The 17457-nt window shown below is 32.8% G+C and overlaps 1 protein-coding gene across 4 annotated transcripts; it reads right to left on the bottom strand.

Annotated features, from left to right (window-relative positions):
- Positions 1 to 452: 452 nt before the first annotated feature.
- On the bottom strand, positions 453 to 10622 carry LOC129988478 (zinc finger protein 271-like). 4 transcript variants are annotated; one of them, XM_056096715.1, is made up of 4 exons: positions 10349 to 10622; positions 9627 to 9709; positions 5969 to 6048; positions 453 to 3666 (listed from the first exon to the last, which is right to left on the bottom strand). In XM_056096715.1, exon 4 carries the CDS (start codon positions 3135 to 3137, stop codon positions 1881 to 1883), a length of 1257 nt encoding a protein of 418 aa, XP_055952690.1. In that variant the 5' UTR covers positions 3138 to 3666; positions 5969 to 6048; positions 9627 to 9709; positions 10349 to 10622; the 3' UTR covers positions 453 to 1880. The 4 variants fall into 4 exon arrangements, with proteins under 4 accessions (XP_055952690.1, XP_055952692.1, XP_055952689.1 ...); XM_056096717.1 differs by lacking the exon at positions 10349 to 10622 and adding an exon at positions 9872 to 10022; XM_056096714.1 differs by lacking the exon at positions 5969 to 6048.
- Positions 10623 to 17457: the final 6835 nt, after the last annotated feature.

The following is a 17457-nucleotide window of genomic DNA, read 5'->3' as shown; positions in this document are numbered from 1 at the left end:
AAATACTGTGTATTAATCTCATACCAACCATGTAATATTGGTTTTTGTAAATAGTTTTTTTTTTTTTTCTGTAATTTGCTCCACGGAACAAAAAATTGCATTTTTTATTAATTATATCAAACATAATATCTTTTTTGCCCTTTATTTTTTGTTTAATAACTATGTTTTACAAATAAGTCACATTTGTTTTCTTCTGAATCTTTCTTTTCCTGAACTTGCATTATCCTTAATTTATGGACATGAGTGTTAATTGCGTAATTGAAAAACATGCATATTAGATTTTATATTCCCAATAATAAATCACAGCTATGAAACTTTAAGAAGGTACAAAATGTCACAGAAGAAAACTTATACAAGTTATAAGCACACACAATAGTAAAAGGAAAGTATTTTAATTTACAATGCTTTTCAATAAAAGAAAATTTTTTATTGGATGGATTTTAACGCACGTGTATAAAACATTCGCATTAATAAGCTGACTTCCCATGAAATAAGTAATTAAGTCATAAATATTCATTTATATGTTTCACAGAATACAAGGTGATTATACAAGAAAGTTCCAAATTTGCCGATTTGTTAAAAGAAAACAATCTTCTTGCTTATCGGAATTCAAAAATAACAACTGAAAATTAAAATTCAACACAGTTATAATGCGAGTCCGTCCGGAAACACGAAGGATACCGAAGCAGTGCGATAACTCATCCACACATTTCTGCATGCAAGATGTGAAGCTTAAAAAGATAGCGGAAATGCATGTAGGACGATACTTGACCCCCCCTCCCTTTCTTATTGGGACTAAACTGCAGGTGTTTGTTCTCCCGCAATCAAATGATGTTCATAAATTTAAAATATGCACATCTGCAGGCTTTCAAAGCATGATATTGGAGAAACTGAAAGGGTATGGCAGGAGTGATCGTATCGTCTTGATATTTTTCATATTTTTGGAGGTGTTTCTAATGAACATTTATAACTGCATTGTTTAAGTTTTCAACTGCCATTTGTAATTCCGGATGAACAACACGATTTTACTTTGTTTTGTTTTCTTCAAAAGCTCTGCAATGTCGGAATATTCATTTAAGTATCATAATTGCCCAGTATTATAACAGTGAACATGCATTAGGTGCTGTGTCATACAAAATAGAATTTCTAGAAGAGATTATTTCAGTATTTTTTAGTAAAATAATAAGCCCCCCCTTTTTTTTATCTATGCTTTCTGAAACATTAACTTGCTAAAATAAAATCCTTATTATAAGTCTTTCTCGTTAAAATGAGGTGAAGTTCACCCATTAGCAAGCGTTGAATCAGAGGTGTATAATTGATTCATTTTCTATGATATGCATTGTCAAGTCTCTGCTGAAAGAACTGGAATGAGAATATCTTATATGACAGAAGTCACATTTTTCGTATGCGTTCATAAATATACTTTCAAATTTGAAAAGTCGTATTTAGAGATGTCACATGAACGCGGTGTCACTTTCGTATGCATCAATAAATGTTTCTTTTAATCAGCACGACTCAGAAGAGCTTTATTGCAAGTGTCACATGTGTACGGTTTCCCTTCATAAGCGTTCGTAGATGTATGTTTAAATCAGAACGCTGAATAAATGGATTACTGCAAATGTCCCATGCACACTATTTTTTTTTCTCCAAATGGATCATCAAATGCAAGTCTTATCCACGCTCTTCAGAAAACACTTCACAGCGAATTTCACAAACATACGGTTTCTCTTCTATATAGATTCGTAAATGTCATTTTAAGTTGAAGCAGTAACGGCTTTGTTACAAAAATTCCAACCGTGGAGTCTATCTTACGCATGCGACAGTTAATGATTTTTTAAATATAACCGCTGAGAATTTGCCTTATTATAAAATTAACATGTTTAGGGTTTCTCTCCCGTATGTGTATGTAAATGTCTTTTGAGACTCAAATTCTTCGAAAAAGATTTGTTACAATATCCACACTTATATGGTTTTTCTCCCGTATGCGTCTGTAAATGTGTTTTGAAACTCCATTTATCTGAAAAGGGTTTGTTACAACATTCACATGTATACGGTTTCTCGCCCGTATGCGTACGTAAATGCATTTTTAAATCACCGTTCTGGGAAAAGGATTTCTTGCAAAACTCGCATGTAAACAGTTTCTCCTGTATATGCGTCTGTAAATGTCGTTTCAAATTCACTTTATCCGAAAAGGTTATGTTACAAAATTCACATGAATACGGTTTCTCTCCCGTATGTGTACGTAAATGTCTTTTATAACTATACTGATGCGAAAAGGATTTGTTACAAATTTCACATGCATATGGCTTCTCTCCAGTATGCGTCCGTAAATGTTTTATCAAATTCCCCGTAGACGAAAAGTGTTTATTACAACATTCACATGTATACGGTTTCTCACCCGTATGCGTACGTAAATGTCTTTTTAAATGTTCGTTCAGGGAAAAGGCTTTCTTGCAAAACTCGCATATAAACAGTTTCTCTTGTGTATGCAGACGCAAATGTACTTTTAAATTCTCGTTCTTGGAAAAGGCTTTCTTGCAAACCTCGCATGTAAACAGTTTCTCTTGTGTATGCAGATGCAAATGTACTTTTAAATGCTCGTTCCTGGAAAAGGCTTTCTTGCAAACCTCGCATGTAAACAGTTTCTCTTGTGTATGCAGACGCAAATGTACTTTTAAATGCTCGTTCCTGGAAAAAGCTTTCTTGCAAAACTCGCATGTAAACGCTTTCTCTTGTGTATGCAGACGCAAATGTACTTTTAAATTCTCGTTCCTGGAAAAGGCTTTCTTGCAAACCTCGCATGTAAACAGTTTCTCTTGTGTATGCAGACGCAAATGTACTTTTAAATGCTCGTTCCTGGAAAAGTCTTTCTTACAAAACTCGCATTTAAACAGTTTCTCTTGTGTATGCGTCCGTAAATGTCTTTTGAAATCGGAAATATTACAAAAGACTTTGTTGCAAAAGTTGCAAGGGTAGGATTCCTCGTTCATATGCGACATTAAATGAATTTTTAAATGAGACTGTTGAAAAAATGCTTTACTAAAAATGTCACATGAATACGGTTTCTCTTTTGAATGCATCACTAAATGTTTCTTTAAATTGGGAAACCGGGAAAATATCACAAAATTTGCAAGCATATGGTTTCTCCATTATAAGGTGAACGGGAAAATTGCGGTTTTAAAGCATTTCTCTCTGCATGTCTCGAGAACGAGCCTGCTCTTTAATTAAAGTTTGACAGTAAAATTTTCACGGTGAATGCAATTTAAATGCTGTTGTCCATATATTGCAAAAAATGAAATTTCTTCATTTGGTGAATCGAAAGGAAAAACTCTGAATGTAATTTTTGGAAAATTTTTTTATAACATGGGTTCATAAGAATAAAATTACTCTTATTTCTATGTGAGTAACAATACTCACAAATATGCACTAATAATTATAAAAAAGTATGGTATGATTAACATTTTCTAAACATATGTATTAGGGAATTTATTTTTTCATGGTTCTTCGATTCCATCGAGAGATGTTGTACGATGCAAATTAGGACTGTGGATCTTCGAAAAGTCAAGCCTTTCTTATTCTTGCCACATTTATTCAGAAATATGTGATGATTTATCAGCTTTTTTTCATTAGCACATCATGAGGTTCGTGGCAACACAATCTTGAAATCTAAAAAATAATAATAATAATAATAATAATAAGTGTTACATTTAGAGTTATTGAAAATGCAAAGAAAAAAAAATTAAATATTTGGTATTTATATATCTTATTAACTAACCATCTGTTTAATTCATTAAAGAAATATGTAGAAGCACATGGCTGTTCGGTTTGATTCAGGAATATCAACAGAAATTTTGAGAAATGATTTATTATTTGTCAACAGATTCTAAAGCACCCCGCGCTTTTGCGCATGCGTTAAGATCGGTTTAGTTTGGTAAAATAGGAGTGAGAGGAAAGAGGAAAGGAGGAGATGTTTACATCTAACAATAAAGTAAATTCCGAAAATGGCGCACATCCTTCCGTGTGCCACCCCTTAGTGAGATTGAACCGCTGAAAAGTAGTCGTCGCAGAAAACTGAAACGAACAGTACACTGGAGTCTCGCTTAACGACCATCTTTAGTTCTCGAACCTCACTCGTAATGCGACACACTCATTGAATGAAACAACTTTCCCCATACAAATCTATACAAAATTGAACAACGCGTTCTATTCTTTAAAAAATATTCAAAAAAATCAATAGCAACGTAATTTTTTATTTATGATACATGTACTTTTTTTACAAGAAAATTGTCTAAAGAAATTTTGCTTTACTCACGCTTTAAAATTTGGTAAACGTGATAGTATTCAAATTAAATGAATCTGTAGCGAACTCAGCTATGACCGTATTAGGATAATGCTTCCAGTACGGTGCTATTAAACTTCTCATGCTTTCAACATTTCCCTAATTTTACCGGAAGGTTGTTGCTGTGTTGAATATATTATTTTCTCCTCCCAACGTAAACAGAGAAACGTTAACCTTTGGCGTAAACTATAATATATATTAACATTGTTACCCAAAAATAAGTAGAACATACGCTTTTATTTCCTTACTTATTGTAATCAGAAATATTCTTTCTATTGAAAAGTTTCATCAAATAAAATATCAAATGTATGAAAATACTTTGGCTTTCTTAGAGAAAGATAGTAAAAAGTTTTAAAAATTAAAATTTTATTATTTCTGCATCACACTGGCATAGTAATGATAGAGCATTTTGATTAGTCAGCTGCACTTAGAGAAACAAAACGAATTGGCGAAAGCTCTGCAAATCTTGAGATTGCGGGTTCTGCTGAAGTTAAGTGGTGAGGAAGGAGCAGATGATCATTGATGACATCATCTAGGGGTAATGAACAATTAGCTATATGAGATAAAAACGTTCAAAATATTGTGATTGGGGAACTTTGTGAAGCAATTTTCCCATAAAGAATGTAAAAGATGAAGTATTTTTGCTATTTATCTCTAAACTGCTGGATGATGGGGACTCGGGGAAATAAAAAATTTTAAAAAATTAATTCACTGATTGTGGATGCCCAAAAGGTTGATTGGTTTGCCTTATTAATGTAAATTTACTTAGTATTTCTATTTTAATTGGAAAAATTGATTTCCTCCAGAAGCTTACACTTCAAACTTTTTACTTCCAAAGAAACAAGAAATTTTGAATAAGTAGAAAAAAAAGGAAAAAAAAAAATTACTCATTCAGATTTTCAGATTTTTTTTTTTTTTTTAATTCTTGAAGAGATTAATCTTGCAGATAAACTTTTCCAAAGATACAGAGTTTTTCACCGTTAATTTTCTTTCATCATTACACTGTACTGAAATGAATATCTTGCCTAATATTTGTTGTAGTTGATTTTCTGTGGACATTTAACAAATAAAAATCAGATCTCTCCAAATAAATTTATCAAATTCAATGGCAAAATTAAATGAATAACTAAAGAAGAAAAATGACTAAATAGTATTGTATTTGCAATTAACTTTAACTAATCTCAAATATGAACATGACAATATTTTTTTTTTCACAATAGAAATTGACATAACGCTTCTTATATAAAATGTCTTAGTCTTCTCAGTTTCTTTGTAGAGCAACTAATAACTAGATGCCAGATGAAAGGAGAATCATTGTGGTATAATACAAATAAATATCTGTATAAACAGTGCATGTTATCACAAAAAATCATTCCTTATTAATTCGAAATGAATATACATTAAAAAACAATGAATAATTTGTTTACAGCAGCATATCATTAGCGGGAACTTTTTTATTATGCAAGAACATGATGTTTTGGTTGCAGAGTTTTGAAGTCAGAATATGCGCCAGCAGAAAATAAAGAGTATGGTGCATCCAAGACTTCCGCCCAAAGAAGCAGAAAGAAGAAAATGGGAATGAACGTAAATACGAGAAATGAGGTATCAAAAGATATATATACCAAATACCTAAATTTCACTGTCCTGACAAAGGTATCCCCAAATCTCTATCAAAATCTCATAGTAAAATTACTGAAGGGGAAAAAGCCCTAAAATGAAAATACATTAAAAAGGAAAATTAACCAATTTACTGTGGAAAATTGACTTCGGAAAAAATCATAATACATAATAATGAGAATAAGATTTCATTCTGGTTATATAAAATATTACACATCAACAATGCTAAAATGAAGATTTTTTTTGGCATGAACACCCTAAACTTTTAATATCAAATTCTACTTGGCACTCTATGTTTATTATTATTATTATTATTATTTGAAAATCAGCCATTTATAATCAGTATAAAAAAAAAAAACTTTTAACACTAATAATATTTAACTCTTTAGTTCTTTTGGTTTACAAATGGCTATTGATCTATTAATTTTACATTCTATATTGCAATGCAAAATGCAATCACATTGAGCCAAAATTCATATTACATCTAATCATCAGCATAAACCAATGAGTAGAATATTACATTTCAAAGATTTTCGGTAGCCTCTATATTATTCTGATAGAATCGAACTCTATACTATATAATACATACAAAATGTTTTCAGCACTACACAATTCTAAGCTTGGAAAGTAATTATAGTTAAATCTCTCTGTATTAGTTTTTAATTACAAAAACATGGAAAGAATATTCTTAAATTGATAATTTGAATTCTATTGATTCAGTCAAATAAATGACAAAAAATCAAGTTAAATTTAACTATTCATAGAAGAATAGTTAAGCACAACAAGTAGTAAAGACAATAACAAGTAAGAACAACAAAAGAACAATAGTTTGAAATATATCAATAAAATTACAACAAAAAATAGCACATAGGACATTGAAATAACTATTGATGACATTACAATGTTTTGTGCTCATGAAAGTTATAATTAATTCTTCCAATGACTAAAAACTTTCCCTTCTGCATGAGATTATTTTCCCCCTGTCCTTATACTGCTCATATAAAAGGTAAAATTAAATTGTTCACTGAAGTATTAATTAACAAGAAAAAGAAAGAAATTTAGCTAAGTATGTTTATATAGAAAATTTCCAAAAAATTTTCAAATAAAGATAGTATTTTAAACAAAAACTGCTTGTGTTGCAAGATGCCAATATTTCTAGATTTTAAAATTCATGAACATGAAAGAAGCATACTTGAAAGACTTGTTCTTCAGCAGCATTTTTTTTTAAATGTTTCATTTTTACTTTATTCTATAAAATAATTGTAATTGCATACAAGAACTCAATTGTGTAAAAGCAATGTAATTATCCAAAAATTCTAACTTTAAATTTTGATGATTTAGACTTCCCTGAACTCAATAAAGGCATTTCTGGAAAATGTCCATCTGTCTGTGACAGAGGTAACTCAAAAATACTTTAGGCTAGATGGATGAATTTTGGCACATGGTCTTAAGACTAAAATTGTTGATTTCTTTGAAAATTTGAGAAAAATCCATCCAGAGGAATTCTGTCTGTGCACCTTTTCGAGTATAAGATAACACGTTAACTACAACACACTGAGAGCAAAACAGATAACATTTGGTACACAGATTTAAAATCGAGAGTGAAGACATTCATCACATTTTGAGTCAAATCTAATTAGCATTTGACTGTCTGTCAATCTCTACTTTCAGAAACATGTAAATGGAATAATCTGAAGGTATTAAAATTAGGTAAGGTATTTAATAAATTAAAATTGTCATGTAATTTTGTGATTACAACTGTAGCTTTCTACGAAATTTTTTGCTTTGATCGTTTGAGAAAAACATGTCTAAAGCACAAATAAAATTTCTGGATTGTATTAATGTCATGCTAGGCATTAATTGCCAAAACACTCCCCAACAAGGAAATCATGATATATTCACACCAAATATGCTAAATTCTCACCAAAGGTTAATATTTCATAAATATGCAAGGCATTCTCTGGGATAATATATTTATAAAGAGTACACAAGAAAGTTTTGCAGGAGATCACTCCTGCTGGTTTGGTATTATATACAAAATTATATATTTATATATAATTTATTATATATTTTTCATTCATTCTGTTAATGGTGTGAAAATGTTTGAATTGAAAATAACAATAATCTATAAGGTTTACTTAACCATGACCCGAGATGAGTGTAAAAAAAATATTCTGATATTCTGATAAATATATTAATCTGAAAATGTAAGGTATTTAATACATTAAAATTCTCATGTAATTTTGTGATTACAACTGTAGCTTTCTATCAAATTTTTTGCTTTGATCATTTGAGAAAAACATATCTAAAGCACAAATTAAATTTCTGGATTGTATTAATGTCATGCTAGGCATTAATTGCGAAAACATTCCCCACCAAGAATGTCATGATATAATCACACCAAAAAGTGCTAAATTCTCACCAAAGGTTAATATTTCATAACTATGCAAGGCATTCTCTGGGATAATATATTTATAAAAAGTACAGAAGAAAGTTTTGCAGGAGATCACTCCCACTGGTTTGGTGTTATCTACAAATTTTTTTTTTAAAATTTTGTTAATGGTGTGAAAATAAGTTTGAATTGAAAATAACAATAATCTATAAGGTTTAATTAATCATGACCCAAGTTGAGGGTAAAAAAAATATTCAATGCATTAATTTTTTCAGGATCTAGTTAGAACCATTTATTAAAAAAATTCTAACAATTTAGAGATAAGAAGAAAAAAATGTCTCTTCTAATTTTTTGAAATTTTATACCCTTTTGTAACGCTCACATATGTTGCCTGCTTCAACTATTTTTGCCTTAAAAGAACTGGACCCTAATCCTTCAGATTAAAATTACATGTAATTGCATTCCACTAATATTATTTTATTACAATATTTTCAATTCTATTTTAACCCATGTACTAATTTTACCTTAATCAAATGAGCAGTAAAGATTTTTCAATTAATTTCTTCCACTAATTTCAGCAGACTATGGTTTTAGAATTACTGTATTTAATTTAAAATAATTTTATTCAAGTTTGAAACATCTATTAAAATGAGTCTGGAACAATGTCCCTTATAATATCTCATTAATACCTTTTAGTCTGAATAAATATTTAAAATTTCAGTAAGAGAATTATAAAGAAAAGAAAAAAAAATGTATTGAATCAAACTTTAGTGTTCTTTCAGATTTCTCTAAAGCAAAAAATAAATTTTTGACTGAAATAATTCTAACTGGTGTAGATATCTAAAAACTGCTGTATGCCAGGGAGATGAAATTCGATAAGGGGCCTTGGAACATACAAAGTATTGATTTCAATCATATTTTGGTAAAAATATGTGTATGGATAGTCTGTCCATCTGCCCATGGTAATGATACAAGATCATTCTAAAATTCAGAATTAGACGTAATAAATTATGAAAAAATGATTTTTTTACCATCTAAATTTCAATTTGTTCTATCAGCCTATAATTTTCAAATATGAATATTGGACATTTTAAAATTTATATTTAAACTACAGTAAATATTCAAATGTGACATTAAAGATTGATAGCAGATTGTCATCAAATTATTTTTACTTTCATAACGATTTTACTTCTTAGTCATTTGCTTTCTGCTAAATAACTTTCCTCAGTAACTCAAAAATAATCATACATGAAATATTCAATAAGGAATATAACTTACTCAACAAATGATATGGTGGAAACTGTATTCATATAAAGCTTTTAAGTGCAAACTTTGTAGGAATGCATCAGCGAGTACCAAATCTGGAAAAAATAATAATAACATAAGATTTATCAAAAGTGTGGCTCATTCAGTAAGAACCCAATAATGACATGATTTGTCAAACTGAAAAATACTAAACTAATAACCAAGTATTAAAAGATAATTAAAGAGATGTATTCAGAAAAAAATATATATATTTATACTTTTTCTCTATTTCTAAATAAATTTTACAAGTAGATTCACTCAAACATAGCAAGGCATTTGCTTCAAGAAGGCAAGTTCCTTTGCCTTCTTCTAAAATATTCAAGATTACTTTTCTATTGTAATATTTATACAGCCTTAAAAAAGTCTTCGGCCTTTTTCCATTATACCGGCGCAGGCGATAAAGTGGCCAATAATGATATAACGAACGCCATATGGAATGTCGCCGCTGGTAACCTTTTGCCGCTTGTCTGCTTGGTGTAATTTGTTTCGGCGACTGTGTGCTATCGCCAAAATATCTGCTTGGCTAGATTTGCGCAGGTATACTGAAAAAGTACCAATTCTTCATATGTACAAAATGCTGTACCTAAAGAATCTAAAGCATCAGTTAGCAAAGTTATAAGTAAACAAAGAAAATTCCTTCAAAATAAAACAGGAACATTTAAAACCAAATCAATAATTAAAGCAAAAGTTCTTACCTTACTGTGGATATTCAGGATGTCGCCAATTTGTTTATCTTTCGTATCGCTACTTCTAACTACTGTTAACGGTTCTCTGGTAAACCCTGAGTGAAGTGGTATGCGTAGTAACGTATTTTTTCCGTCGTACGAATACATGCGATTGTTATGGATATATGATTTGGAAGATTTAAAATTGGTAAAAATAAAGATGCCAAATCGCCAATAAAAATAGCGGAAAACTTAAGAAGCGGATAGCGAGAGAACGATCATGTAACGTTAACGGACTCAGAAAATTTTTTGGGAGAAATATCCACCAGGCAGCTCTAATCGATAATATTTCGCTAAGGTAAGGTGACCATTTTTTTTTAAACCTGAAACCAGGACAACATGAATTTTGAGCAGCCATGCCCAAATTTTATAAATTTTTATCAAAAATTCACCCAACGGCCAACCTGTATACCTAAGTAAATAAAAAACTTTTAGATATCAAAAAATGTTTTTTTTATTTAAACACAAGAAATGTGAAAACTTAAATATGATTTTACAATATAAAAATAAAACATAATAAACATAACATAACATGATAAGCCATGCCTAATGTAATAACATAATAAAACATAAGGAGTTATTTAATTTAGTTTGTTTTTTTATATTTTTTTGAGGAATGAATTGCTTTAAACAAATTTTTGTTTTCCTGTATATTTTCATAGAATTCCATACAGGCTGCATTTAAATTATTTTTGGCAATCAACAAGGATTTCAAAGTTTCCACTTTCAATTGGGTTTTCTCGCTAGTCCAGATGTTGTTTAATAAAGAAAAAGCCCGTTCGGGCGGTGCATTAGTTCCTGGCATACAGAGGCAATACTCTACCAATTTGCCAATATTATTGGACACATCATTTTCTTTAAAGGCTTTAAAAATTTCAATCCACCTATCTGATACCAAAACACAATTTTGTTTCCAATGCCCAAGTTTCTCATCTGTGGTGTAGCGCTGAATGAAACAGATTTTATCAAAGAGTTCATCTTCAATTAAATTTATTTCCGGATAATGTTGAATTAAATAGTCACTGCATACTTGAACCATTTGATGCGTAGGTTTCATGTTTAATGTAATCCAATTAAACTTCTCGATTCCCTCAAAATGGCCTTTCCATTCTTCCAGATACTGAAAACATTTGCTGTAAAATTCCACCACTTTTTCTTTGAAAATATTCAATTTAACTAAGCCGTCTTCTTCTAGACTTTTTAAATTTTGTCGAACTTGCAGGGGCAGAAACACACTTGCTATCATGTCAGCAATTTTGCTTTTAAGGTCCTTATAAATGATATTTGTTTCCAACATAGAAATATCCTGTCCTTCTATCTTTAAAACCGTGTTATGAAACATTGACGACACATTATGGAGAAAGAAAAGCCAAGATTCGGTTTCAGGATTCTCAAAATAATTTTTTATAATTGTCGGAGTTTTTTCATTAGACGCAAAATACGATTTTAATGCAGGAAATATTTCCAACATGCGCTAAATTGCTGGTCGTAACGCTAACCACCGCGTAGCACTGTAACCCAAAAGTTTTTTATATTCTATGTCTACAAAATTACAAAATTCTTTTAATTCACTGACGCGCACAGTATAAATGTAAAAGTAAGAGTAAATCTTGGTAATTAAAGTTTGTATATCAATTGTAAGGCAGTTTGTGTAGAATTGTTTAAAATATGCGCTGAACAACCAATTCCCACAAGCTCCCGTCCGTCCAAAGTAGCTTTTAGCTTGGTAAAAATATTATTTTTCCCGGTTCTTCGCATGCCTCCAAAGTTAGTGTTGACGGCACAAAACCCTAATATCTTGCTTTCTAAATTATGTTTTTTTTTAAGACCTCTACAATATATTCGGTAACTATATCAGACGTTTCTCCTGGCAAATCCTTTACTTCAATAATTTTTACCTGCATTCCCTTCTTGTATAAAAAATATCTGACAAGTAAAGGAATTAGTTTAATTTCTTTGTGATTTGAGGCGCCTGAATACACTGATATAAAACTTACGTTTCTCAAATCTTCAGCCAATATTTGATTTGCATAAGGGACAAGTACATCGATGATTATAGCTTCGCATTTGGTCCTAGAGCATGTGAATTTAGCATCGGAACATGCCTTAATAAGTTTACAGGTACAGTCCATTGATCGAAAAGATTGATTATGCATAACTGTGTGGCGATCCTGCTTCCATCAAAATGACTGTATTCGAAATACTATTTTCCTAACTGCGCACCGGAAGTACGAAGCAGTTATCTACGATCAAGCGCGCAAGCTGTCGAATTAAAAAGATCAATTTCCGGTCTTTCAAAAAAATCTGTTGTCTGTCGATGTGTTAGCGTTAAAAATTAAAAGATGTTTATTTTTATATAAAAAAAGTCGTCGCTCATTCTTTATGTGTGGATGTAACTTAACTATCCCAATTTGCAACCTTCTCCACTAAAACATCCCACATTTGGTGACTCGAAAAGTGAAAGGATAACTTTCCCAGTTTTCTTTATGCATTAAATGGCGCCATAGCGCATTTCTTCCTAATGGCGGTAAGCGTATCGTTGAATATTGTTTCTATTTTCACAGCCTAAATAATTTCCATCGGAACTTCTGTTATATAATTTGGATTAGCATTTTCATATTATTTACTCTGATTATCAGTATATTATTTGTATTTTCGTATTTCAAAGCAGTTTTGTGAAATTATATTTATAACGTGCCTTTGATTTCTTGAATAAAACATGCCAGGAGATACTCCAAATTCCGCCAACAACGACGCAACAGTTTCTCGTGTTGGCGTCAAACTTCCGCCTTTCTGGAAAGCTAACCCTGCATTATGGTTTGTTCAACTTGAGGCGCAATTCGCCTTGGCGGGAATTACTGCTGACGATACAAAATTTAATCATGTTATTTCTGCAGTTGATTCTGATATTTTGAATTGTGTAAGCGATATAATATTGAAACCTCCTGATACTGATAAATATCCAACATTAAAAAAACGTTTAATTGAGTTGCATTCTGAAAGTGAAGCTTCGAAAATACGTACGATGCTACAAGGCCTAGAACTTGGCGACCAACGACCATCTCAGTTATTAGCTCGTATGAAAACATTGGCGGGCGATACTGTTGGCGAGCCACTCTTAAAATCTCTTTGGCTCGGAAGACTGCCAAACAGCACACAAACTATTTTAACTGCTTTGAATGAAGATTTAGCTGGTTTAGCATCAGTTGCAGATAAAATAAATGATTTGGCTGGCCATTCAAACATTAATTCCGTTACTCCTCAATCTTCGAATAATCAAATAGCCCAACTTGAAAAACAAGTCGCCCATTTGACGACTTTAGTTGGCGAGCTTACTACAACAATGCGCCAATCACGCTCTCAAAGCAGAAATAGAAATCGACCTTTTAAAAACAGTCGTAGTTGCTCTCGTGACCGCTTAAAAAAATATAAAGAACCTGCTGATGGCATTTGCTTTTATCATACAAATTTTGGCACAAAAGCAAAAAAATGTAGTTTGCTTTGCTCTTTCAAGAATTCGGGAAACTAAATCGGCGGTCGTCCACTGGCCTTGGCCACGATCGCAAAATTAATAGAATTATACTGGCCGATAAAGTTAGTAAATGGAAATTTTTAGTGGATACAGGCGCAGACGTATCTGTTTTACCAAACAATTATGCTCCTAAAGCTGATTCCTCTAATGAATTACTCCTCTTAGCTGCTAATGGCACAAAAATAGCTACTTTTGGTAAAAAACGCCTTACGCTAGACTTAAATTTACGGCGAAATTTTACTTGGTCTTTCATAATTGCAAATGTGAACCAACCAATTATAGGTGTTGATTTTTTAAAACACTATAATCTTTTGGTTGATGTTAAAAGTGGTTGTTTGATTGATGGCATAACTAAATTAACCACTCAAGGCAAATATACAAACACAGATTCATTAACTTCTGGTATATCCATTTTGCTTGGTGATTCAGAATTCTATGACATTTTATCGCAATTCCAAGACCTCACTAATCCATCTCAACCAACAAAAAGCAAAGTATCAACTAAAATACATCACTTTATTGAAACAACTGGTCAACCAGTATTTTCGAGACCTCGTCGCTTATCTCCCGAGTTGCTAAAAATTGCACGTCAGGAATTTGAATTTTTAATGTCTCAAGGTATTATCCGTCCTTCTAGTAGCCCATGGGCAAGTCCTCTACACATGGTGAAAAAGTCTAATGGAGAATGGAGACCGTGTGGCGACTACCGTCGTTTAAATTCAATTACCGTTCCTGATAGATACCCAGTTCCTCATATTCAAGATTGCACTCAAATGTTTTTCAATAAAACCATTTTCTCCACCCTGGATTTGATCCGAGCTTATCATCAAATTCCTATTAACCCAGCGGACATTCCAAAAACAGCAATCACAACCCCATTTGGTCTTTTTGAATATGTTTATATGCCCTTTGGTTTAAGAAACGCGGGACAAACCTTTCAACGTTATATACATCAAGTTTTGTCAAATTTAGATTTCTGCATTCCTTATTTTGATGACATACTGATTGCATCAAATAATGTAGAACAGCACAAACAACATTTAAAAACAGTATTTGAACGATTGTCTCAGCACGGATTGAAACTAAACCCTTCAAAATGCGTCCTTGGGAAGCAATCGGTAAAGTTTCTAGGTTGTCTAATTACATCTGAAGGCGTGAAACCTTTACCAGAAAAAGTTCAAGCCATTTCTGATTTTCCCAAACCTCAAAATATATCTGAGCTAAAGCGTTTCTTGGCCATGCTCAATTTTTACCGTCGATTTTTGCCTCATGCCGCTCAGACTCAAGCTAGCCTACACGAACTTTTAAAAAACTCTAAAAAGAATGATAAGCGACTTGTTCCTTGGACTGACCTCACTACAGAAGCTTTCGAAAAATGCAAATCTGATATTGCAAATGCAGCTACTTTGAACTTCCATTCACCTAACCAGCAATTATCTATCATGGTTGATGCTTCAGACTCAGCCATCGGATCTGTCCTCCATACAACTACGTCTAATGGTCAACAACCTCTAGCATTTTATTCCCGAAAACTTACGCCCTCAGAACGTAAATACAGTACGTATGATAGGGAACTTTTGGCGATATATGCAACTATCAAACATTTTCGACACTTGTTGGATGGTCAAAATTTCATAATATTTACAGATCATCGACCTCTTACTTTTGCTTTCACCAAAAAATCTGACTCTTCTTCTTCAAGACAACTAAGATACCTTGATTTCATTGCACAATTCAGCACCGACATCAGGCACGTATCGGGCTCAAAAAACGTTGTAGCTGATACCTTATCTCGTATTAATGAAATACAGTTACCAAAAATAGACTTTTCTGCCATGGCGGAAGCACAAGCATCTGATGAAGAACTTCAGACTATTTTGGCAAAGAATGAACTGTCACTTTGTTTAAGACCTCTCTCAACCGACCCCAATTCATCTAAACTTTACTGTGATGTCAAGCAAAACAAAATTAGACCTTACGTCCCAGAAATTTTCCGAAAGAAAGTTTTTCTATCTTTGCACAATATTTCCCACCCAGGTATCCGTGCCACTAAACATTTGATTTCAGAGAGATTCTTTTGGCCGTCCATGCAAAAGGACATTTCAAATTTCACCCGTTCATGTCTAGATTGTCAAAAATCTAAAATAGCTAGACACACCAATAGTCCTCTTAAATCTTTTCAATTACCTGCAGCCAGATTCGATCATGTTCATCTAGATCTCGTAAGACCTCTTCCACCTTCAAACAATTGCGGATACCTACTTACCTGCATAGATCGTTTCACACGATGGCCTGAGGCAATTCCCATTCCTGATATTTCTGCTGAAACTGTTGCGCGTGCATTCATAACTCATTGGATCTCACGCTTCGGTTTGCCTTCAATAATCACGACAGATCAAGGACGACAATTCCAAAGCAACTTGTTTTCTTTGCTCAGCAAACTCTTGGGTGTCCAAAAGATCCGAACGACCCCATACCACCCAAAAAGCAATGGAATAGTCGAGCGATTCCATCGATCTCTTAAACAAAGCCTCCGATGTCATGCATCTACGAAATGGACCGAATCAATTCCTTTGGTTTTGCTCGGACTCCGAACCGCATTAAAAGAAGATCTACAGTGCACATCGGCCGAACTAGTTTATGGCTCAACCCTTAAACTACCATCAGAATTTTTTGAATCCCCTTCAATTAACGTCGAGCCTCATGAGTTCCTAATAAATTTACGGACCTTGATGGATCAACTTAAACCTGTTGCTACTGCACCTCATGACACCAAGAAAGTATTAGTTCATCCAGCTCTGGACACTTGCTCACATGTGTTCGTGCGCCACGATGCTGTTAAAAAACCTTTACAAGTGCCATACGATGGACCATACCTCGTACTCAAACGAACTGATAAAATGTTCACAATTGAAAAGAACGGCAAACAGTCCACGATCAACATTGATCGCTTAAAGCCTGCGTTCTTCGAGAACTCTTACCAGTCCTCTGCACCAGCAATATCACCACCAGTTGCAGTTCCGACTTCACCAAAACCAGTACCTGAACTGTCTCCATCGAGTCCTGTGTCACCTACAAATTCTACTCCAGTACCTTATGTGACCAGATCTGGCCGACGAGTTCGCTTCAACACTCGTTACCTCTAACTTCAGTGCCTGCTGCACTACTAGATGGGGGAGTACTGTGGCGATCCTGCTTCCATCAAAATGACTGTATTCGAAAAACTATTTTCCTAACTGCGCACCGGAAGTACGAAGCAGTTATCTACGATCAAGCGCGCAAGCTGTGCGAATTAAAAAGATCAATTTCCGGTCTTTCAAAAAAAATCTGTTGTCTGTCGATGTGTTAGCGTTAAAAATTAAAAGATGTTTATTTTTATATAAAAAAAGTCGTCGCTCATTCTTTATGTGTGGATGTAACTTAACTATCCCAATTTGCAACCTTCTCCACTAAAACATCCCACAACTGTATGATATGCCCACAAACCTTCAGCTGCAGCTATTTCTTTTCGGCAGTTTCAAATTCTTTTTTCTTAAAATATGATGTC

This window comes from Argiope bruennichi, chromosome 10, assembly GCF_947563725.1.
Source record: "Argiope bruennichi chromosome 10, qqArgBrue1.1, whole genome shotgun sequence".
Taxonomy (NCBI): Eukaryota; Metazoa; Arthropoda; class Arachnida; order Araneae; family Araneidae; genus Argiope; species Argiope bruennichi.
Note: the sequence above shows the minus strand (reverse complement) of the source record. Positions and strands in the feature narration are given on the sequence as shown.